This window comes from Pleurodeles waltl, chromosome 4_1 (genome assembly GCF_031143425.1).
Source record: "Pleurodeles waltl isolate 20211129_DDA chromosome 4_1, aPleWal1.hap1.20221129, whole genome shotgun sequence".
Lineage (NCBI taxonomy): Eukaryota > Metazoa > Chordata > Amphibia > Caudata > Salamandridae > Pleurodeles > Pleurodeles waltl.
The window spans coordinates 1,011,591,473-1,011,615,926 of NC_090442.1; the positions used below are offsets into that span (position 1 = coordinate 1,011,591,473).

General features: G+C 41.4%; 1 protein-coding gene across 1 annotated transcript in view; it reads left to right on the forward strand.

Annotated features, from left to right (window-relative positions):
* Positions 1-24,157, forward strand: part of WASL (WASP like actin nucleation promoting factor) — a 299,023-nt gene extending 274,866 nt beyond the window's left edge. Inside the window, exons 10-11 of the mRNA XM_069229876.1 lie at positions 4,561-4,669; positions 21,627-24,157. Coding sequence (XP_069085977.1) covers positions 4,561-4,669; positions 21,627-21,688 — 171 coding nt within the window. The 3' untranslated portion in view covers positions 21,689-24,157. The remainder of the gene's footprint in view (positions 1-4,560; positions 4,670-21,626) is intronic.
* Positions 24,158-24,454: the final 297 nt, after the last annotated feature.

Here is a 24,454-nt window from a genome sequence, read left to right on the forward strand (position 1 = left end):
TGCACTAAACAAAAACTATATAGTGCTTCGTGCTGACCACTTCGGCACCGGGAAAAAAAAACAAAAAAAAAACAGACAGCTCCTATTACGGTACCGAAAATGTTCCATCCAAAAAAAAAATTGAAACCGAAGAAAACACCAAAAGACTTTCAGTAACTCTGGACAGTCTATAACATCTCCTACATCACAGGTGGGACCAATTTTGGAAGTTATGGACGCTAGGCAGCACCTACTTCAAGTTTAGCAAGGAACAGGGCGGATTATAACATCACCTCTGCCACCTCTAAAGAGGAAATTAACTTTTGAAGAAAGTCTTGATTCCTCTGCACCTCCAAAGAAGACTACCAAAGAAAAAGCTTCTTCTCATACTCTTACATCTCCACCTTTACCTACTTCTCCACAATGTACTCCACCAACATCTCCCAGTCATTTAGGGTTCACATACCTAGTTCACCACCTAGTGGGTCCCAGTATATAGGGGATGCATTAGAAAAACAAGATCCATGCGGTGAGTACGATCCGGATCCTATTACACTAATTGATCCAGATCCTTACCCAGCTAGACTCTCACCACCTGAGGACTCCACATCATACCAACATATTATAGCAATTGCAGTGGCATATCACAATGTAAATATGTACACTGACCCAATAGAGGAAGATTTATTTATTTTTTTACACCCTTGGCGCAACACATAAGGAAAGCCAATTTCTTCCAATACTTCCAGGAATGATCAGCCACACAGAAGAAATATTTAAAGAGCCTATTAGAGCAAGGGTTATCACTCCTAGAGTTGATTAAAAAGTACAATGCTACAGCCACTGATCCTCTACATAAGAAGACAAATTCCTCCAGACTCTATTGTGGCATCTACTGCACGAAAAATAGCTAATAGCCAGTCAACAGGAGGCACACCTCCTCCTGTCATGGAAAGAATAACATTAGATGCTGGGGGGAAGAGAGTGGCAGCTCAAGCAGCCAATCATTGGTGAATCGCTAATGTTTAGGCTTTACTTTCCAGATATGACAGAGCTCACTGGGATGCTGTGGAAGAACTTTTACAATAGCTACCAGAAGAACATCGTAAAAGAAGGTTAGAGATTGTAAATGAGGGACAAACAATATCCAATAACTTCATTCGATGTGCATTTGATGCTGCTGATACAGCAGCATGTAGACTTAATACAAGTGTCATCATAAGACGTCATGCATGGCTCAGATGTTCAGGCTTTAAACAGGAAGTACAGTAGACAGTTTTAAATATGCCCTTTGTTAAGGAGCACTTATTTGATCCACAAGTGGATGTCACACTTGAAAAGTTAAATAAGGACAATCAAACCGCCAGAGCTATGTGAGCTTTACAAGCCAACACACATATGAGTAATTTTCGTCGTGCAGGTTTTAGCAGAGGATTTAGGTAATTGTTTCAAGAACAAGCCACAAATCTAACTAAACCCACCTCGCAATACACCAGCGGTTACTTTAGAGGATCATATAGTGGAAACAATAATAAAGGAAGAGGAAAACCATCTACATCTAGAGGTTCCTCATCTGTTACTAAGCAATGACTTACCAGACACAATACTAAAACACACCACTCCCTTAGGGGGGAGACTACATCTCATTTACCCCCAAAGGACTAAACTTACCACAGATCAATGGGTACTTCAAATTATCCAAAATCATTATTGTTGTAGCTCATTTCCACACCACCAAATATACCCCTCACCCACAATCTCTCACAAGATCATCTAACTCTTCTCAAAGAGGAAGTACATTCCCTTCTTTTCAAAGGAGCTATAGAACCAGTACCATTGCAATACCAAGGAACAGGAGTTTACTCCTTGTATTTTCTAATCCCCTAAAAAGATGGGTCTCTCAGACCAATATTAGATCTCGGACCGTTAAACCACTACATCCTATCAGAACATTTCCATGTGGTCACTCTAAAGGATGTTATTCCTCTATTACAACTAGGAGATTTCAGGACAGCCTTAGATCTAAAGGACGCTTATTTTCCCATTCCCCTTCATCCTGCACTCTGCAAATACCTAAGATTTGTAGTAGCAGGAAAACATTACCAATTCAAAGTATTACCATTCGGAGTCACAATTGCACCCTGAGTGTTCACAAAATGCCTTGCAGTGGTTACAGCACATCTCAGAAGAAAACTCTTATTTGGACGATTGGCTCATCAAAGCCAATTAATTCCTACAGTGTCAAAAAGATACTCAAACTACAATTAGTCTCCTACATTCTCTAGGATTCACCATAAACTACGTCAAATTTAATCTCCAACCTCTGCAAATACGACCATATCTAAGAGCTATTCTCAATACATAATTGGGAATAGCCTTTCCCAACCAAAACAGGGTCCAAGCTTTTCAATCATTAATTGCAACATTAAAACTGAACCAAACGTACTCAGTAAGAACTGTTATGAAACTGTTAGGAATGATTGTATCTTGTATTGCCATAGTGCCTCTTGCCATACTTCATATGCTTCCTCTTCAACAGCGTCTCTCTCATCAGGGGTCTCAGGCACAGGGTCAAATGGAGGATCAAGTGTTGTTGGACTACCGGACCTATCTCTCTCTACATTGGTGGAATACCACAAACCTTATGTCAATATCGATAGACTATACCTTGGGACAAGCCCCAGGTTTCTCCCCATGTGGTCTCTTCTTACCACCTCATTCAGACTATTAATCTTGCAGTGTTCTTTTCTCATCTAAAGTCTGTAGCTGAGAAGGCTCTTCACACCCTAGTTGTCAAAAGGGCCCTCATGTATTACATTGACAGGACAAAACCTTTCAGTGAGACACAGCAGCTATGTCTGTTTTTCCAGACCACACAAGAGCAACGTTTTCTCTTAAGCAGGAATTGCACACTGATGAAATGTATCCAAACCTCTTGCGCTAATGCTATACGACCTTTGCCTGTCCCTCCTAAACCCCACTCTACCTGTAAAAAAAAATTAAAAAAAATAAAAAAAAAGGGGGAGGGCCTTCTATGGCTTTCTTAGTTAACATTCATATAGCTGAAATCTGCAAAGCATGTACCTGCTCTAGCACACACTGTCACCAAGTATTATTGTGTGGATGTCTCAGGTAACGTTGGCCAGGCTATCTTTCATACACTGATTCAGTCTTCAAAATCCTCCTGTTAGTCACCGCTTTGGAGAGGACTGCTTTACAGTTTATGCACAGTATGTGTATCTGCAGCTACGCACACAACGAACACAAAATGTTACTAACCTGTAAGCATCTGTTAGTGGCATGTAGTGCTATTGAGTCCCATGTGCCTACTCTCCTCCCTGGAAGCCTTCGGTTGTTGCAGATACCTTTCTTTCTTGGTCCATTTATAACCTCACCCATCATGTGGAAAAGCAATCTAACAATGGAGCCTATGCCCATGTGCCTTACCAGCAATAGGTGGAGTCACAATACCTTGTAACTCAAAGACTTATTTGAAGAAAAGAAAGTTGCACACTTCCTAGCCCAACACTAGATGGCAGGAGAATGCACAGCATGTGAATCCACAGCACTACATCCCACAAACAGATGCTTACAGGGTAAGTAAAATTTTTCTTACTATGCAAAAGCATCCACAACAGTAGCCAAGGAGACAGTATATAGAATGCTTAAGTACACAATAGCTATAGCTTGTTGCAGAAAAACATGCAGCAGTCAAGGAGATAGGCTATAGAAAGTGCAAATGCATGCATTCAGACTTCGTAGATGGTTTTGAGACAGCACAGAGACATAATCTAGGTAGAAAATAAAGCAAAATTCTAAATAAAATGTGAAACCCTGTAATTTGGATCCAGTAGTTTTGAGGCCCTTTCTTGCTGCAATGTTTTTTTCTTTTTTTGTGGTAGTTAACATAGGTAATTGCTGGTTAATTAAGCTACTTCCTTCTTTAAAATGTGGTTATTTAATATTCTTTTTACACCAGCAAAGTAAACAAGAAGTCCTTACTTGCCTTTTATAGTCCGTCTACTTTGGCAGCACTGATGTCCCCAGACAACTATGTGAGAATCACCAGAAGAAGAGGCTTTGGCTCTACCCATGTTGGGAGCCAGGAGAACACGTTCTGATTGGGCAGAAGCTGTGTGCTTACACAGAAACGTTTTCCCTCTAAAGAGCTGTGATCATTTTGTTTATTTAACCTGCTGTCTATGGTTTAGAATTTTCAGGGGCACAAGCATGACGTTGTAAGGCTATTAAAATATTTAAGATAACTAGATATCTTATGGTGGTTTCTCTGGCAGCAGTACAGATGGGAGAAGGGCAATTATTAACCTACATGATTTCTACGTCTGACTTGCCAGTGCAGCTGTCACTTTGACCTCAACCTACATCAGTATTATTCTACAGTTCTCTGCTTCCACACAAATTCCCATGATATCTACTAGGAATGCTTCCCTTTTTCACACAAAATTTGTTTAAAGCCAAACCTATTGGCATTGCCTGTGCTTGTTTGTTTTTGATTTGCATGTCTCATCCTTGGTACTTGTGGGTGAAAATGTATTACTGAATGTGAATTCCCATTTTTAGGTTCCCGACGGGGTGGATGCGGTACCTTCCTCACCAGCACCCACCACAGGAATTGTGGGTGCATTAATGGAAGTGATGCAAAAAAGGAGTAAAGCCATTCATTCTTCAGGTATGAACATCAAACACCCTTTTCTACTTTTTGAAATAGTCTATGTTCCCCCAAGAGAAGGTAAGAACGTGTGAAGTATTCCAATAACCTGTAATCAGTTGGCCACAAGTTTACAGAAACTATTGGTCCAGTTTCTTTAGGCAAATTTGCTTTAAGAACTGCAACAGAAAGTCTATTGTTTATTCGAAGGAATAAACTCCTTGATTGATTTTCGTCGCATTATAAAACCGTATATCTGAAAATTTTCTCAACTGTAAAAATGTGCTTCGGATTTGCCACTTAGTTATTATAATGTTTGATATGCACTCAGTAATTACTGAAAGGCTGTAGCTGCCGAAAAATACTGATATCTGTTCATAATTCTGTTATAAAATATTGTAAACTATGTGTACACTTTTGCAGAAATTCTGAGTATTAATTTGCAGCCTATGTGTTGCATTGCTGACATTTATAAACTACGAAGCAGATTTTAGAGGAATCTATGAAACTAACGTGGTCGCACAAGTGAGAGGAAGGCTCTAAAGCATGGAAGCGCCGAGTTGACAAATCAGAATAGTTTCCGATAATAAACACTTGACTTAAACCTTTGTAGGTAACAATGGCTCCCACTTTTAGAATCCATAAGCATTATCCAGTTTGATTATGCCATTTATATTTAATGTATTGCTCATTGCTGTATCTTTAAAAACAAGACATAAAAGCACTGTCTCCCTTAGCAGTAAGCTGTATAGGGGATTCTCTCGTCTACTGTCTACCATATTGTTTGAATAATCAATCCAGTGCTTACATATGTCATGTGAAGGCTTATTGTCTTGTGCTTTCCAAACCATCAATTGATAGATCAGATTAAATTATATTGCCTAATTATGCTGAATCAAAGCAAACTCAAAATAACATTCCTTGCAGATCAAAAATATATAATAATGGACATATTCTTTGTAAGACTCTGTTCAAGTAATTGCTACCGTCAGCCTTCCTGGCCACCAATACCAGAAGTTATCCGTCTTTGCCACGGAAAGGCTGCAAGCCTCTGTTTGGATGAGCTGGCATTTCTAATGGTGAACTTTGTGAATCATAGGAACATTCTTTAGCTTTGTATATTAGACGAAAAGCCCGTGCCAAGTTTCAGATGTCTCATTCATGAGTATCATATGTTACCGCCAGTTATGTGTTATTTTAGTAACCTACAGTCTCTGCTTTAAATGGGATGTATTGCATTGATATTTTGAGTTTATATAGTGGTCCATGACTTAGTTCATAGTAAATAAAGCTTATATTCAACTCGGCACTCCGGTAACCCAGTCATAATTTCTTATGTAACACAGGGATTACCTGAAATAATGCTTGTTACTAATATGTTCGAACGGTTGAGCTATGAATGATGAAGTAAGTTCCGGTAAAGGGCACATTTTGTTGAAACTCGGCCGTTTGGCTTTTGCCGTTTAAGTACAGATGAAATGACTGCATTAAAATGTCTGCTTGCCCTCATTTAGATTGATAATGACATTCCTGGTCTGACGGAGTGGCAGGGTTCTGTTGGCACATGTCACTTTATTCAAGGAAGCTGTTGAAGGGAATGGCAACGCTACAGGGATGCAAGTAATCTTACCAGAAGAGTAAGCTGTGTCTTGTTCAGCACCTCATATAAGAAGCACAGAGCCGGTTCACTCCAAAACCTGCACTTGTCTGGGAACTCTAAAGCTTCAAAGATGTTTAGAGCAGTCTTGCAAAGCGCGCACAGGCAGTTGCTACAAGGTTAAAACTGTTGCAAGGTTTACAAAGAGTCTTGGAATAGAACATGAGTCCTAGAATAAACAGATTTATGTACAGACTTACAACTGGAGATGTTCACTCTCCTAAATAAGGGATAGTATTGTAACTGGAAGTAGTGTATTGGAATTTGAGGTGATTTGAATCACTCTTTGGATCGAACTTGTACTCTCTTGAACTGCTGGGCCACTAACAGAACATTGAAATAAATAATACAGAATTGACATTCTTGCTCCTGACACGTGAATCTGAGGGATCACATTGTCCTGTTCTGTGCACAGCATTTGAACGAATGGTTGATCACATCGTAATATGAAATCATGGATCGTTCTTTTTCCAAAAATCTCTTTCAGTATTTGCCGCAAAAGCGTAACGCACAGTAAAATACTGGTTTTGACATAAATGCCTGCTTAAGTTGTTTTGGCACTGACACCTACCTCAGTCATCTTTACTTCTGAGCATTTTGGCTCAGAATTGCTCTCTTTGCAGACAAGAGGCAGACTGAGTGGCTGAGAAGAGCCCTCGGGAAACCCAGCGATATGGTCTTGAAGATGTTTCACCCTTATTCCTCTGGTTGAAAATCTGAGCGATAGTCCTGAAGCACTAAATGTTCAAAACCGGTTGCAGCTATCAATGGTTAGCCTATTTTCACAGAGAACTAACTATTCATGACAGCAACCAGAGTGGTAAAATATTGTGGCTGAAGATAGATTGTCTTGGACACTTTGTGTGTTGGGCTTGATTTATAACTAAATATTTAGATGAAATTGCAAGTGCAGGAGCTCAGTTGCCTGATCACGTAGGGTACATGGTTGCTGGCACACAAAATGTTTGGAAAATACCTTGTGTTCGATGGCATATGTTGCTGCAGATACACATGTTGAGCACAGTCCGCTGCCTGGTGTTGGGCTCGGAGTATTACAAGTTGTTTTTCTTCGAAGAAGTCTTTTTTGGTCACGGGACCGAAGGACTCCTCCCTCTTCGGCTCCATTGCGCATGGGCGTCGACTCCATCTTAGATTGTTTTTTTTCCGCTGTCGGGTTCGGACGTGTTCCTTTTCGCTCCGTGTTTCGGTTCGGAAAGTTAGTCAGAATCTCGGAAGAAAGCGTCGGTATTGTTCCGTTCGGTATCGGGATAGTTAGGTACATCGACACCGATCATCGGAAGACTTTGGGGTAGCTTCGATCCCCCATCGGGGCCTGGTCGGCCCGACCGCGTGAGACGCCGAAGCCGATGGAACGGACCCCGTTCCGTTTCTGCCCAAAATGTCACAGTAAGTATCCTTATACAGATCAGCACTTGGTCTGTAACTTGTGCTTGTCCCCCGAGCACAAGGAGGATACCTGTGAGGCCTGTCGAGCCTTCCGGTCCAGAAAAACACTCCGGGACCGAAGAGCCAGGCGTCTACAAATGGCGTCCACGCCGACAAAACAACGTTTCGACGACGAAGAGGAAACATTCTCGGTTCCGGACTCAGAATCCGGAGACTCCGACGTCGAACAACAAACAGTGAGTAAGACGTCGAAAATAAAGACCATCGAAAAAACAAAAGCCCAGGGGACGCCACTGCCAACAGGCCATGGCTCGACCCATAAAACCGGCGACCCGTCGAAGGCGCCGAAAAAGGGCACGCCCATAGCGAAGACACCCGACTCCGGTCGAGGGACCGCCATGGAGCAACCTCGGAGCCGAGATAGCGGCTCCGAGAAGCAAAAACAAGATGCCGGCACCGAAAAACATCGGCACCGAGACACACTGCCTAAAGCCACAAAAATTCAGTCGGTTCCGAAGCCGAAAAAAGATTCTCTCTCGGCGCCGAAAAGTTCCACACCTCCTTCCTACACAGAGGAACAAGGAATAAGTGGCCAGATGCACAGATTTGGACAAGAGCTCCAAAGTGTAGAATCAGACTACACACAAAAGAGACTGTACATCCAACAAGACACAGGAAAGATATCAACCCTTCCCCCAATAATGAGAAAAAGAAGGATCGGATTTCTCAAGGATGACGCACAACCACAAGCCAAAGTGGTTAAAAAAGTCACGCCTCCGCCCTCTCCACCACAACAGGCATCGCCGGCACAAACTCCGCCACAAATGCACTCACCAGCGCAAACTACTATAAGTCAAGATAATCAGGATCAAGACGCTTGGGACTTATACGACACCCCAGTGCCGGACAATGATCCCGATTCATACCCCACAAAGCCGTCACCGCCAGAGGACAGTACCTCATACTCGCAACTGGTGGCTAGGGCAGCAGAATTCCACAATGTCCAACTGCATTCCGATCCTATAGAGGATGATTTTTTATTTAACACCCTCTCGGCTACACATAGCCAATATCAATGTCTCCCAATGCTACCAGGGATGTTACGGCACGCAAAACAAATTTTTGAAGAGCCCGTAAAATCAAGAGCCATCACCCCAAGGGTGGATAAGAAATATAAACCACCACCCACAGACCCAGTGTTTATTACTTCGCAGTTACCACCTGACTCCGTAGTAGTAGGGGCAGCTCGCAAAAGAGCAAATTCCCATACATCTGGCGACGCCCCACCTCCGGACAAAGAAAGCCGAAAATTTGATGCGGCAGGAAAAAGAGTCGCATCACAGGCAGCCAACCAATGGCGCATCGCAAATTCTCAAGCGCTGCTAGCCCGATATGACCGCGCACACTGGGATGAGATGCAACTTCTCATAGACCATCTTCCCCAGGAATACCAAAAAAGGGCGCAGCAAATAGTTGAAGAGGGACAAACGATCTCGAACAATCAAATCCGCTCTTCAATGGACGCAGCCGATACTGCAGCAAGAACAGTCAACACTGCTGTCACCATAAGGAGACACGCATGGCTCCGCACTTCAGGGTTCAAACCTGAAATCCAGCAGGCTGTCCTTAATATGCCCTTCAACGAAAAACAACTTTTTGGCCCTGAAGTGGACACAGCCATTGAAAAACTTAAAAAGGACACAGACACGGCCAAAGCCATGGGCGCACTCTACTCCCCGCAGAGCAGAGGCTCTTTTAGAAAAACTCCATTTAGAGGGGGGTTTCGTGGCCAACCCACAGACACCACCAGCCAACAAACAAGAACCACACCCTATCAGGGTTCATTCCAAAGGGGAGGCTTCAGGGGATATAGAGGGGGTCAATTCCCAAGGAGTAGGGGAAAATTCCAAACTCCAAAAACACCTCCACCTAAACAGTGACTTTCAAGTCACACAACCCCTTCACTCAACACCAGTGGGGGGAAGACTAAGCCAATTCTACCAATCTTGGCAGCAGATTACAACAGACAATTGGGTACTAGCAATAATCCAACATGGCTATTGCATAGAATTCCACAAATTCCCACCAAACATCCCTCCAAAAACACGCAAAATGTCACTACAACATTTAGAACTTTTAGGACTAGAAGTTCAAGCACTACTGCAAAAGGATGCAATAGAATTAGTACCAGTACAACAAAAAAACACAGGAGTTTACTCCCTGTACTTTCTAATTCCAAAAAAAGACAAAACATTAAGACCAATATTAGATCTCAGGACACTAAATACCTACATCATATCGGACCACTTTCACATGGTCACACTACAAGACATCATTCCACTGCTCAAACAGCAAGATTACATGACCACATTAGACCTAAAAGATGCGTACTTTCATATACCGATACATCCTTCTCACAGAAAGTACCTAAGGTTCGTATTCAAAGGAATACATTACCAATTCAAGGTGTTGCCATTCGGAATAACAACTGCACCAAGAGTATTCACAAAATGTCTAGCAGTAGTAGCAGCACATATCAGGAGACAACAAATACATGTGTTTCCTTACCTAGACGATTGGCTAATCAAGACCAACACAGTAAGAAAGTGCACAAACAACACCACATATGTCATACAAACCCTTCACAAACTGGGTTTCTCCATCAACTATACAAAGTCACACCTCGAACCGTGTCAGACACAACAATATCTAGGGGCAACCATCAACACATCAAAAGGAATTGCCACTCCAAGTCCACAAAGAGTTCAAGCATTCCACAAGGTAATAAGTGCTATGTTTCCAAACCAAAAGATACAAGCAAAATTTGTGCTAAAACTTCTAGGCATGATGTCATCATGCATAGCCATTGTCCCAAACGCAAGACTACACATGCGACCCTTACAACAGTGCCTAGCATCACAATGGTCACAAGCACAGGGTCAACTTCTAGATCTGGTGTTGGTAGACCGCCAAACATACCTCTCGCTTCTATGGTGGAACAGCAACAATTTAAACAAAGGGCGGACATTTCAGGACCCAGTGCCTCAATACGTTATAACAACAGATGCTTCCATGACAGGGTGGGGAGCACACCTCAATCACCACAGCATTCAAGGACAATGGGACGTACACCAAACAAAATTTCATATAAATTACCTAGAACTGTTAGCAGTATTTCTAGCGTTAAAAGCCTTTCAACCCATAATAACACACAAATACATTCTTGTCAAAACAGACAACATGACAACAATGTATTATTTAAACAAACAAGGAGGAACACACTCAACACAATTGTGTCTCCTAACACAAAAAATATGGCAGTGGGCGATTCACAACCACATTCGCCTAATAGCACAATTTATTCCAGGGATCCAAAACCAACTAGCAGACAACCTTTCGCGAGATCACCAACAAGTCCACGAATGGGAAATTCACCCCCAAGTTCTGAACAATTACTTTCAAATTTGGGGAACACCCCAGATAGATTTGTTCGCAACAAAAGAAAACGCAAAATGCCAAAACTTCGCATCCAGGTACCCACACCGCGAATCACAAGGCAATGCTCTATGGATGAGTTGGTCAGGGATATTTGCATACGCTTTTCTCCCTCTCCTTCCATATCTAGTAAACAAATTGAGTCAAAACCAACTCAAACTCATACTGATAGCACCCACATGGGCAAGACAACCTTGGTATACAACTCTACTAGACCTTTCACTAGTACCGCATGTCAAACTACCCAACAGACCAGATCTGTTAACACAAACAACAGATCAGGCATCCAAACCCAGCATCATTGAATCTAGCAATTTGGCTCCTGAAATCCTAGAATTCGGACACTTAGACCTCACACAAGAATGTATGGAGGTCATAAAACAAGCTAGAAAAGCTTCCACTAGACACTGCTATGCATCTAAGTGGAAAAGATTTGTTTGCTACTGCCATACCAATCAAATCCAACCATTGCATGCCTCTACAAAGGACATAGTGGGATACTTACTACATTTGCAAAAAGCAAACCTCGCTTTTTCATCTATAAAAATACACCTCGCAGCAATATCTGCTTACCTACAAACTACTCATTCATCGTCTCTATTTAGAATACCAGTTATTAAAGCATTCATGGAAGGGCTAAAAAGAATTATACCACCAAGAACACCACCAGTTCCTTCATGGAACCTTAACATCGTCTTAACAAGACTCATGGGTCCACCTTTTGAACCCATGCATTCCTGTGAAATGCAATATTTAACGTGGAAAGTCGCATTTCTCATTACAATCACATCCCTCAGAAGAGTAAGTGAAATACAGGCATTTACCATACAAGAACCATTTATTCAAATACACAAAAATAAAATAGTTCTAAGAACAAATCCAAAATTTCTACCAAAAGTAATCTCACCATTCCATTTAAATCAAACAGTAGAATTACCAGTGTTCTTCCCACAGCCAGATTCCGTGGCTGAAAGGGCACTACATACATTAGACATCAAAAGAGCACTAATGTACTACATTGACAGAACAAAGTTAATCAGGAAAACAAAACAACTGTTCATAGCTTTTCAAAAACCACACATAGGAAATCCAATCTCTAAACAAGGCATTGCTAGATGGATAGTCAGATGTATTCAAACATGCTATCTTAAAGCCAAGAGAGAATTGCCTATTACACCAAAGGCACACTCAACCAGAAAGAAAGGTGCTACAATGGCCTTTCTAGGAAACATTCCTATGAGCGAAATATGTAAGGCTGCAACCTGGTCTACGCCTCATACATTTACTAAACACTACTGTGTAGATGTTCTAAATGCACAACAAGCTACAGTGGGCCAAGCTGTACTAAGAACATTATTCCAAACTACTTCAACTCCTACAGGCTAAACCACCGCTTTTAGGGGAGGTAACTGCTTTATAGTCTATGCTCAACATGTGTATCTGCAGCAACATATGCCATCGAACTGAAAATGTCACTTACCCAGTGTACATCTGTTCGTGGCATTAGTCGCTGCAGATTCACATGTGCCCTCCCGCCTCCCCGGGAAGCCTGTAGCCGTTTAGAAGTAAATCTTAAATCTGAAACATTTGTACATTTGTAAATAATTATTATAAACTTTTTATGTACATACGTATTCACTCCATTGCATGGGCACTATTTATAGCAAACAACTCCAGCCTCATCCTCTGCGGGGAAAACAACCTAAGATGGAGTCGACGCCCATGCGCAATGGAGCCGAAGAGGGAGGAGTCCTTCGGTCCCATGACCAAAAAAGACTTCTTCGAAGAAAAACAACTTGTAATACTCTGAGCCCAACACCAGGCAGCGGACTGTGCTCAACATGTGAATCTGCAGCGACTAATGCCACGAACAGATGTACACTGGGTAAGTGACATTTTCATTCTAATGGATGCTTCTTCCCACTGATTACTCGCCTGTAGAGATAACTTGCCCCATAGAGTGGTTTAAAGTTCACGGGGGAATGATATTTGGGCTGTGATGAGCTGCAAGGATCCGGGCTGAACTGGAAGTACCCCAGGAGTGCTTCTCAGCGTGCCGACGTAGAGGTCAAACCTCTACGTCACACCAGCTCTACGGAGCAGGGGGAGGGGCCACACCAAAGAGGAAGACGCCGACAGGTAGAAGAAGGTCGGCAGGAAAACGGGTGCATGGAGGAAGAGGTTGAAGTGAAACAGGAGACAATTGGATATACAGAGGAGGAGGGGGGAGACGTGAAGGAGAATGAAGACAGCGGAGGAGAGACCATGACCACGGAGGAAATTGGGGCTAGACGGCAGGGAACATCAAATTGGACCTCCCATCCAGAAGATTGAGGGAGAGAGCACGCGAAGGAGCTGGCCACGTTCCAGGAGGAATGTGGGCTCGCCAGGTACGGGGCACGAACTAGGGAAGGGGAGGGAAGGACGACAAAAGAGGGGAGGACAGGACAACAAAATGGGCACAAAAGAGGGGAGCACTAATTTTTCTTTGTATGACCTAAAAGATTCCTGAAAACAACTGGAAAAACACAACTAAGGAAAGGCACTGGGTGAAAAGAGAAACCGTACTAATTTAAGAGAAAGATAAGATCACATAAAGAAAAGGTATTTTAAAGGTCAGAAGGATAGAGAGAGATAGGACGTCAGACCAAGGAAATAGGGGAGAGTCATGTAGACACTAACAGAATCACACACAGGAAAAACAAGAAAGAAGGTAGAAAAGGGAAAGAAAAGCTAGACAGGAAAGAGTAATACCTACCATAGGGACAAACGTACCTTGTTTAAAACGGGCTTCTTGTTTTTCTCTCCCTCTCCCGGTGGACGTTCTTCTGGATCCTTGAGGCGCCAACCTGCAAGAAAATAAAATAAGGAACAGGAAAAAACAAAAGGAAGAATACAGTTTACAATCAAGTAGAAATAGAAAAATAGTACAAAGAAAGAAACATTTATTGGGAAGGACAAAGAAAGAGTGAAATCTGTAAACCCATTTTTGTGTAATCTTGTATCCATTTGTACTTACCTATCACATGGGATATTTAGAATGAGTAATTGTCTAAGTCAGTTATCAAAGTGTCCAACCAGTTTTGCCTCTGGTACGAGAAGTAGACTGAGGCAAAAAAAGCCAAAGATCAAAAAATGTTCCACACCTATTCAAGGAGTTGAACTGAGTAGGCCACATCAGTGAGGTAAGTCTTCAGTACAGCATAAACTGTGAGATGTGAATCAAGCTGTGGTGAATTATCAGAAATTGAGTCACTAATGTTCAGAAAAGTTGACAGCCGAATAATTTAGTCACTTTCTAATCAATTGCTACATTCCAAGTTGGTGGTGAATGTGTTTCAGGACCTCATCTAGCCAAGTGCCAGAGGGCATACAAAACAGGCCAAATGCTAGCGGGCTCCCATGACTCAGCCTAGGAAACGTAGGTCAACCAAGTTGACACTCATCAAGAGAATCCGAACATCACCATCCATGTATAAATGCTTCTTAAAAGCTATTTTTTGTGTGGTTCAGGCTTTTTCAACAGAATCATAGCCCAATGCCTTTCTGGGTTTGCCCCCCTGATAGAGAACACAAGAACTTCAATTATCTGGCATACAGAATGTTCATGTTGGAGTGCATGGATTTACAACCACCTACACATGCAATTTGTTTATTTGCATTCTTTAATCAAGCGTTATTTTAAACTGCGGAAAAACAGCCACTTTTATGTCTGACCTTGAGATGTGCATGTTTGAACAAATGTCATATGAGTTTGAGTTGTCCAAGAATAAACCTCCTAAGGGGCTTGATACATATGAAGACTTTTTGAGGTTGGTGGGTAGATGTGTTGTTTAGGTAGGTTCCTTTGGATGCATCCTACGTCCATCTCTTGTGTACAATGCAGAATGTTTTGTCCCAGAAGGGGCTTTTAGGAGAAAAGTAGGTGAGCTTGTTGAGAAAGTCTGACTAAGCAAGGCTCAGACAAAATAACTGGAATTGTCCTACTACAAAGCCTTTCTGATGATAATTTCAGAATATTAAGTCTTTAACTATGCTTCAATAATATAGACGTAGCATACTTTCTTAGCAGCTTCAGCAGTATTTCATCCCCTCTAGAGTTGGGAGCAGTGACTGCTATACCATTAGGACTTTTACTTCACTGGCTACAAGACCACATTTTTGCATTTGCTGCTACAGCTTGACGTGTTGCCTTTTAAACTTCTTTAGGCGGAAGGAAGAAACTACCTCCGAACAATCTGTCTTTTATATGATCAGATTGGATTGCATCCTGTCTTTTTAGAGGACTCGGGCACCCTCCCAGCCAGTTGTTTGTATCATACAACAAATCAGAATGGAGGTTCTACAGCTGAGGTTCCCCACAGAAAAAGCAGGAATTAGTGTTATGTTCCCTCCCTCGGCCCCCAGCCCCTACCCACCCACAGCTACCCACCAGCCCACCATTCTTCTTTATTCCTTCCCTGTAGATTTCCTGAGCTACAAAATGACACCGGGAAGGTTTCAGAGAACAGGAGGAGAAATGGAAGTCATCCCTCACTTCTGTTCCTAGATATGCTCAATTAGGAGGGAGTTTTAGGAGTTCTACACCACCTTTCGGAATTTCGCATCTGAGGTGGAATCTAGAGCCCTACCATATACTCCAAAATCAGTGCGCGCACACAGTTGGTTGTTTTACGCTATTTAAATATTTGTTGTATACTGTTTGTCTGCAACTCATGCATTAGAATGATCGTGATTGTAAACACTGTATGTGAACAACTCAGCAGTATGGAGTAAGGAGGAAGTCCGCTTACGCCTAGCTCCCGTTTTGTTTCACAGGATAGTGGAATATACTTCATGCTCAAGCTTACCGCTTCTCTTCTTCATTATTCCTACAAGACAGAACTCACAAGATTATTTCTACTTTTAGCCTCATTTCAACTGCTGTATTTGTGAAAGAGCATTTTCCATCCATGGATGGAAATTTCCCTTCTCCATCCTGTCAGCAGGAGTCCCCGACAAATATGACAGTCGATCACAGATTATATTAGCTGTACCATTAAATAATCAAGTCTGCTTTGTGGGGCTTGTACCAGCATCACAGAATACTGAAAATGGTATTCAAGATATTTACTTTAGACACATCTGTGCGGATTGTCACACTGGCATTTCAGTTGTGTTGTTCAAATTTCAAGATGGCAATTTCAAGTGCTATACCCTTAGGGAAAAAGGAAATGTCTTTGTTTTGGAGTGGCATGGTATTAGTACCCATTTTCCATCCTTCATGTCATTCTTAATCTGTGCAAAGAGTTTGCACAAAAATCATTGGGGTGGTTGCAATACACCTTAGGAGAAGAGGACTTCATGTATATCTCTATGCTTGTGAAAGTGAAGGCCCCGCCACGAAGCAAGATGTGTGGTGCTAGACTAATAAATAAGATAACGTAGTCCATTAGGGCTCAGGGGGTGTGAGGGAGATGAAGCAGAAAGGTCACCCATTCTTCAGACAATATGAGCTAAATTCCACACATTTGCTCATGGTTCCTGTGGTATCTTCTAGAAGATTCCTACTAGAGAATGATGCCATAGAATGTTGGGCTGCATTCCATGTCCATTGAGGTGAGATGAGTACAATTCTAGATTTGACAGTTGAGCCAAGATCCTGTTGCTGGTGGATGTGGATGTGGATGTGGGGTGGCCCAAATAAGGGACCTGCATACATAACACTGGGTGGCATGATCTTTACAGTTCCTTACCTGGGTCCGTGACACCTTCTTCTTTAGAAATGTAAATTATATTAGCAGATTAATAAAGTATATTTGCATAAAAAGCTATTAAACAAAAAATGGTGAGAATCTCAGAAAGTTTGAAGGTATTTAAAATTGGAGAGTAAACATTAAACTGATTTGTTTAGCTTGATTTGTTGGAACAGCCCAACTACAGCAAATCAAAAGGTTTATTTTGGTATATCTTTTGTTAAATAAGATATATTCAATAATTTGCGTTTTGACGTTTGCTGATTTCTGTATAGTAGTGTTTTGTTTTAAGGTTCAATTCATAGAATCTGCTTATGGTTAGGGTTGTGGTGTGACCATCTGTTATAAAGAGTAAAGTACCACCTGCCATACATTAAAAGGATATTGCACGTCACCTCAGTTTTATGACCTTATAAAGAAACTCAACCTTCGGCCTCGTTCCTGTATATGGTCGTGAAACTCCTCAGTGAGTTTTAGTACCTTTGTACTTAATCTTCTACATATCAAAGCTCTGATAATAGGCTCTCTGAATATGCCAGGTCCTGTATTATGTCTAGGTTTGGATTCTATCCCGGCTTAGATTTTGCCACATTCCTCAGAACTAAATACTGGTGCTGGAAGTAGTCAGTAAGCAGTAGTTCCAAGACTAAATGCCTTGGGAGTCTGTCCACAGCCACAGACTTAAACTGTTGAAGTGTATTGAGCAACTCCTATCCAATCTCTTTCCACATTGGCAAAGGCTGGGAATTTACTTGTGACAAAGGCAGGAGTGTGAAACCTTTTTCATGGTGGGAGATAAAGAGAGTGTAGGGAAAGTGAAGTTGCAAAAGGTAAGCAGATTTTGGTATGAGCAAATATATGTCCGTATATTGGCTTAAGCAGACTTGAAAATCACAAACGTTTGTCAGGAGTAAGCTTTCCACACCTACTTCTGTATATGTGAATTCCCGAAAGTTGTAAATCTGCACTAATGCGATGATTAATACAGTGCAACAGTTGTTATATCTTTTTTTTTTTGTTAAAGGATTTGCCCCCTCGTTTATGTTGAAGTTGTCCACAATGGTGTAACTGTGTTTCTACATTGTTATTTTGTTTTTTAAACGTTTTACTGACTGGTGCCTCAGAAACATGGCATTTAAAGTTGCACGGTAGCCTAACAATACATTTTTTTCCAAGTTGCAGTTTTTTGTGTATATTTTATTTTGAAAACAATCACTAATCTTTCTTTCATGCTTATCCGTGTATTTGCCTATAAGCATGGACAATCTGGGAGCATTACAAATTGTAGATTCAAATTGTACTATTTTGTTAACGTGTTTACTCTGGAACCACTCTCATTTCATTTGCTCAGCTCCGTAGGCTTCCCTTTCTTGTTGTTTAAGCATCACTAGAGAATGGATTTCTCTCTCCCCACATGTTTGAAGCCTGAAGTACATGTTTTGATTCGACAGAAGTTTTTTGCTTCCACAAAAAATGCTTGCCATTCACACAGCTGCGAACATTTTGTTTATTTTTCCTAGTGCCGAGCTTGAACTTTCAGGAGCACACTGTTGGCATTGCAATGCTATTAAAGTGTCTTAGATAACTGAATATTTTTTGGGATTTCTCTGGCAGCAGCACATATTGGAGGATACAGTTATTAACCTTTATGGATGTTTGTCTGGCTTGAAAGAGCAGCTGTTACTTGACCTTTAACCTACATCAGTAGTATTCTAGAGTTCTTTACTTCACATGACTACATATCCATTCACATGCTATTTACTCGTAATGGTTCACATTGCCATGCAACGTTCCTTTAAAGCCAGATCTATTGGCATTGCCAATGCTTGTGTTAGCTCTTAGCTTCTCCATGGAGTGAGTACTTGTTTTTCCTCATCTCGGTTCTTCCTCATATTTTTGAAACACGCTATTTTTAATTTATACGTTTTTCAGCATTATTCCTGGACGTGCAATGTACTTTCCTACTTTTAACATAAGCATATGGCTTCTTATTTATGTTGCTTTCACCTTATCTGCCATCTCTGTTGTCGCTCTAGTTGCACCCACACCTCCACTACTGTACGCCACTCAGCATCACTCCCATCCATGCCACTCCCCTCCTAATACTCCACAGTATGTCACTCCACGCCTCTCCGCTCTACTCCGTGCCTCTCCACTCTACTCCATGCCTCTCCACTCTATACCACGTCTCTCCACTCTGTGCCATGCCCCTCTGTCGCACCACTCCATTCCAGTGTCATCCACTCTACGTCACTCTATGCCACTCTACTCTGTGCCACACCACTGCACTCTAAGCCATGCTACTCTGCCACTCCAAGCCGTGCTACTCTGTCACTCCACCCTAAGCCATGCTACTGTATGCCACTCTGTGCCACTTCACTCTAAGCCATGCTACTCTGTGCCATGCTACCCTGCCACTCCAGCCTTCTCTACACTATTCCACCCCACTCTGTCACTCTACAACATGTCAATCTACTCTGTCACTCTGCTCTACACCATGTCACTCTGCTTGACATCACTCCCTTGTACTCCATGTCACACTACTCTTTTTCCGCCCCACTCTGTGCCCTTCTACACTACATCACTCTACTCTGTCACTGCATTCTACTCCAGATCACGCCAATCTGGCCATTCTACTCCACTCCGGCCCCTCTACTACATGCCACTCTACTTCACGCCACCCCACTCTATGCCACATCACTCTACACTACAGCACCCTACTCTATGCCAAATCACTCTACTTTACACTGTGCCACTCCACGTAAGACCACTCTACAGCATTCCACACCAGTCCAGTACACTCTACTCTGTGCCACTCCACTCTGTGCTACTCTGTGCCACACCACTCATCACCGCGCCACTGTACACCACACCACTCTAATGTATGCCATCACACCCTACACCACTCCACTGTGACATGCCACACCATTCTTCTTTATTCCTCCCCCTTTGACATCACACTCTACAGCACTTTACTTTATGCCAAACCACTACGCAACTCCACTCAGCGTCACTCTACTCCATGCTACACCATTCATTGCCACTCTACACCATTCTACTCCACACCACCCCTCTCTACTCCATGCCACTCTGCTCCTCTCTACTCCATGCTACTATACCCCATTCTGTACCACTCTACTCTGCCTCTCTACACCATCTTCTTCACTCTACACCACTCTACGCTACTCCACTCCATGCCACTCTATGCTGCGCCACTTCACTCCTCTTTTCTGCACTCTACTTTGTGCGCCTTTACTCTATGCCACTCCACAATGCCACTCTATGCTACTTAATTCTGCATCACTGCACTGTACGCCAACCAAGCCACTTAATTCTGCATCACTCATCTGTACTCCATTCCACTCTATGCCACTCTGCTCCACCATGCACCACTCTGCTCCACTCCATGCAGAATATGCCACTCTGCCTTATCCCAATCCACTCTGTCATTCTAGGCCACTAACTTTAGTAGCCACAATACTGTATAACATGGCTAAAAGTAATTGGCAAAGCCAATAGCTCCCACATAGGCTAGACATATCTGCTTCGCCAATGCTTGTTTGTACTTGCTTACACAGGAGGGGCTACCACGCCCTTTTTCCTAGCTACTCGGTAGGTTATCCGAATTTCAGTTTATAATAAAATCCTATTGAAAACTTCCTGTTTTTCCCAGCAAAAATATTTAATGTTCGGAAGCTAAAAAAATAATTGGTAGCTTGAGGGCAAACTATACTTTTCCTCCTGATTGTTACCATGAGATAGGATGACCAGACGCCCTGGATTTCCACGGACAGTCCCGGTTTTTAGAAGTCTGTCCCGGTGTCTCCACACTTTTAATTATTTTAAACATAGTTCCCTTTTTTTTCTATAGAAGAAAGTGGAGTGGGCATTTGAAATATTGCATATTCTCACACTCCCATAGGAGTCTCTAGTGTGAAATGGTTAATTCTGACGCTGTGCTGTATCAGCCTCATTCAAGCAGCACAGCAGGAGCTCAGCTGGACCCTCAGTTCATGGTCCTTGCAGGGGGGGTGGAGGGTATTGGGGGCAGACAGGATGTCCTGCCATAAAGTTTAAAAATCCATCAGACACACACACACACACACACGCGCCAATCTATATATATGCACACACACGCGCCAATCCATATTTAAGCGCACACGCGCCAATCTATATATATGCACACACACACACGCGTCAATCTATATAAATGCACACACACATCACACATGCCAATCTATATATGCACACACACACACACCAATCTATATATATGCGCGCACACACACACACACACACACACACACACACACACACACACACACACACATTGGGGAATAAATTAAGGCGAAGTCACGCCTAGATGCTGAAAAGTGTTTGTGAATTGATCAAATAAAGAGGAAATACAGTTTTGTGTTGTGCCCTAAACCATAGCTCAGAGTTAGATTTAGAGAAATATGAAAGCAATTACTTGTATCTGTTGCGAAAAGCTGACTAAACGTTTTGAACCTGCCATACTGTCTTCATAGGCGGCGGTACCACTGAAAAATGGAAAACGCATTGAGAATTTGTGGATAAAATAGTGAGAGAGTGGAGAGAGTACTATTTTGAGACCGACTTAATGTGTTCTGATGTAAATATTCCTGAGCTCTAATAAATATTGAGACTTGTTTATTTCTTTTAGATGAGGATGAGGATGAAGATGACGAAGAAGATTTTGAGGATGACGACGAATGGGATGATTGATCAATATATACACACATACATATATATGAATATATATAATATATATTTTTTTTAAGGTGAATGAATACTAAACACTACTTCCTGTCTATGAATACTGTAAAATTATCATGTAAATGTTCTACCAATTTGCTGTATATTTTTGTTGCCTTCTCGCTTTTTTAATAATCTGTGCAATACCTCAGACTGATCGGTGAAGTTTTGTCATAACCATCCAAGATACTCCCTTTTGATGAGAGCAAGTTTACGTCGTTATGCTGATATGTAAATGTTCCATTCCATGAATAAAATAAGGGAGTTTCAGTATAACGTATGAAAACGACAAAACACTTCTAATTGTTACTTATAATGCAAAAAGAAAACACTATTTTCATACCTTACCTTTCTGTATCTAGATTTTCTTATAAAACTTAGTAAGAGCACTACACTATTTTTTAAACAATGCTGATCTTTTTATTTAGCCTCTTCGTTGCAGAGGCAGTGCTGCATTGGAGGTCGAGGCTAACCTAACGTTTTTGCACGATTTTTAGCACACTACTTTCTGTGCAGAACAGCATTTCACTAAAATACTACGAGACTTAGCAGAAACTGGCATGAACTGATAATGTGTCTTAACCCATGCTGCAGCGATATCCGCTGTTGAATGGCAGCAATATTTGAAACATGTATTAATTAAACCATTTGGCACACTTTACTTAATTGTGCCCTCATTGGTGTTTATTCTAATTTGAATTAAAATGACAGTTGTTTTCACTTTAGTGGAATAGGTGTATTCAGATACCGAGCCATTTTCAAAAAGAATGTATCTTTTAATTGTTGATGTTGATAACTTCCTTCTTTAGGGATGCTTGTTTTGATGATCTGAGACTGTAGGGGTTATGTTTCCTTCAATAATGTTCAATGCATTGTATAAGTGTCAAGATCTTGGAAACCTTATTTTCCTTGGTAAAGTGTGCATTAGTTACCACACAGTAATCATACAAAATGATAACATTAAAAAACAGCAGTTGTATATGTATACTTGAAACCTGTAATTGTAATTTCTTTCAGCTGTACTGTGAGAAACATTATATGTACATGTGTGCACACTGTTATACAGTCTACAGCCCGATTAAAGAAGATGTTTACCCTAATATTGTCCTATGGAATACACAATCATTGTGAACCCTTAAAACTAGATTTTTAAGAGCTTTAAAGCAAGAGCACTTACCCTTTAAAAAGCACTACATGTAATGCTCAAGCTTTAACTTCCACTAGCAGGCCTTTGCAGAAACTTTTTGAAAGCAAGAAGCTCAACGTATTGAGTCCTAATAGCTCAAAATACATAGTAGTTGTGTAATTAAGTCCAAATGCAAATAAACGATGCACGTAGGTCCAACGATTCAAGGATATCTGAAGACGAGTGCGAAGCAGAGCAACGTTCACTTGATCCTAATGGGCTGAGCCTATGTGATCTATAAGTAAAGGAAAAATGTTATTGTATCTGCATACTGTTGTGAAAATAATGATGTACAATGTTACCCGAATTAATCCTGCAGGCTCAAAATATGCACTGTTGTGCTAACTTTACATTTAATTTAATCATTGTTACAGTATGTGTACAGGGCTGGTGAAAATAAAATCTCTTGCAGGTTTTGAGTTTGTGCACAAAAAATGGGTTCATGCTTTTTTGGTTCTCTTGGTTAGGTTGTTTGTTTTATAAAGTTATCAAAAATATGGTGTGATTTCCAGCCCATTATTTCAACTCTAAATTAATGACGATGAGCGATGTTTTACTCTGCTGCTTCAGGAATACATGTATTTTTGTTTTACATTCACGTAAAGTAGTTGAACCCAACTCCTCATGCAAAAAAGTGCATTTAGGAGAACTCTTTCGCAAGTTAATGTTAAGATTCCATAAAGTGCTATATCTGCCAGCTTGTGATCCCTTGGCACTATGGACGACCAGGCAAAAATGAGCAAAAGCCACAAAAATGTAACTTATTGGGTGAGTTAATTTAAAGTCTGGGGTGTTGCTGCACAACATCTAAACAAAGTCTCCTTTAAACATAACAGCAGATATCCACATGCCTTTCAAGGAATCTGTGATCATGTGAGCCTGTCTGCATTTGTTTGCACTTCAGCACTTACACAGTGGGCATAAGATAAAGTTTCATGGCTATCAGATGACTCAAACTCCTGTTTTTTAAAAAAGTAAGCCTCTGTTAAGAACCTAATTGCTTCTTTCTCCACAGTATTTGCATTTATCTAACTGAACCTATTAGCATGAGGCTTTTGCATCTTTATACCGTATGCATAGGCGGCATCTGCTAGAGTCACTTATTGTGTCTGAAATCTGCAAGGGCTTAATATTCAGTGGTTTTCACTCGCCAAACATACTTGGTTTGTATGTATTTTTTTTATGTACAGTGAATAGGATGTTGCACTGGTGGCAATTTATCATGGAGCATAATAAAATGTATTTGGTCCAGACGGTGTTCGTCTCTTTCTGGCATCAATGTTCGAAAATATGTTTGAACAAAAATAGAAAGGACAGAATGCAACATGTATGCTTTAAATGTTGTGTACACATTTCCCTACAATAACAAAGCAGTTATTAATAGTATCAATCTGTATTGCTGCCATGTCTAGGGAAAGTTGGCGCACATCACCGAATAAATACATAATGAGTTCAGAAATATAACAGCCTGTCAAATCCCTCAGTTGCTGAAGCTCCCTGCACAGCAACTGGTGTTGCAAGTGAGTGATGCATTACCTTTTCAAGGTCAT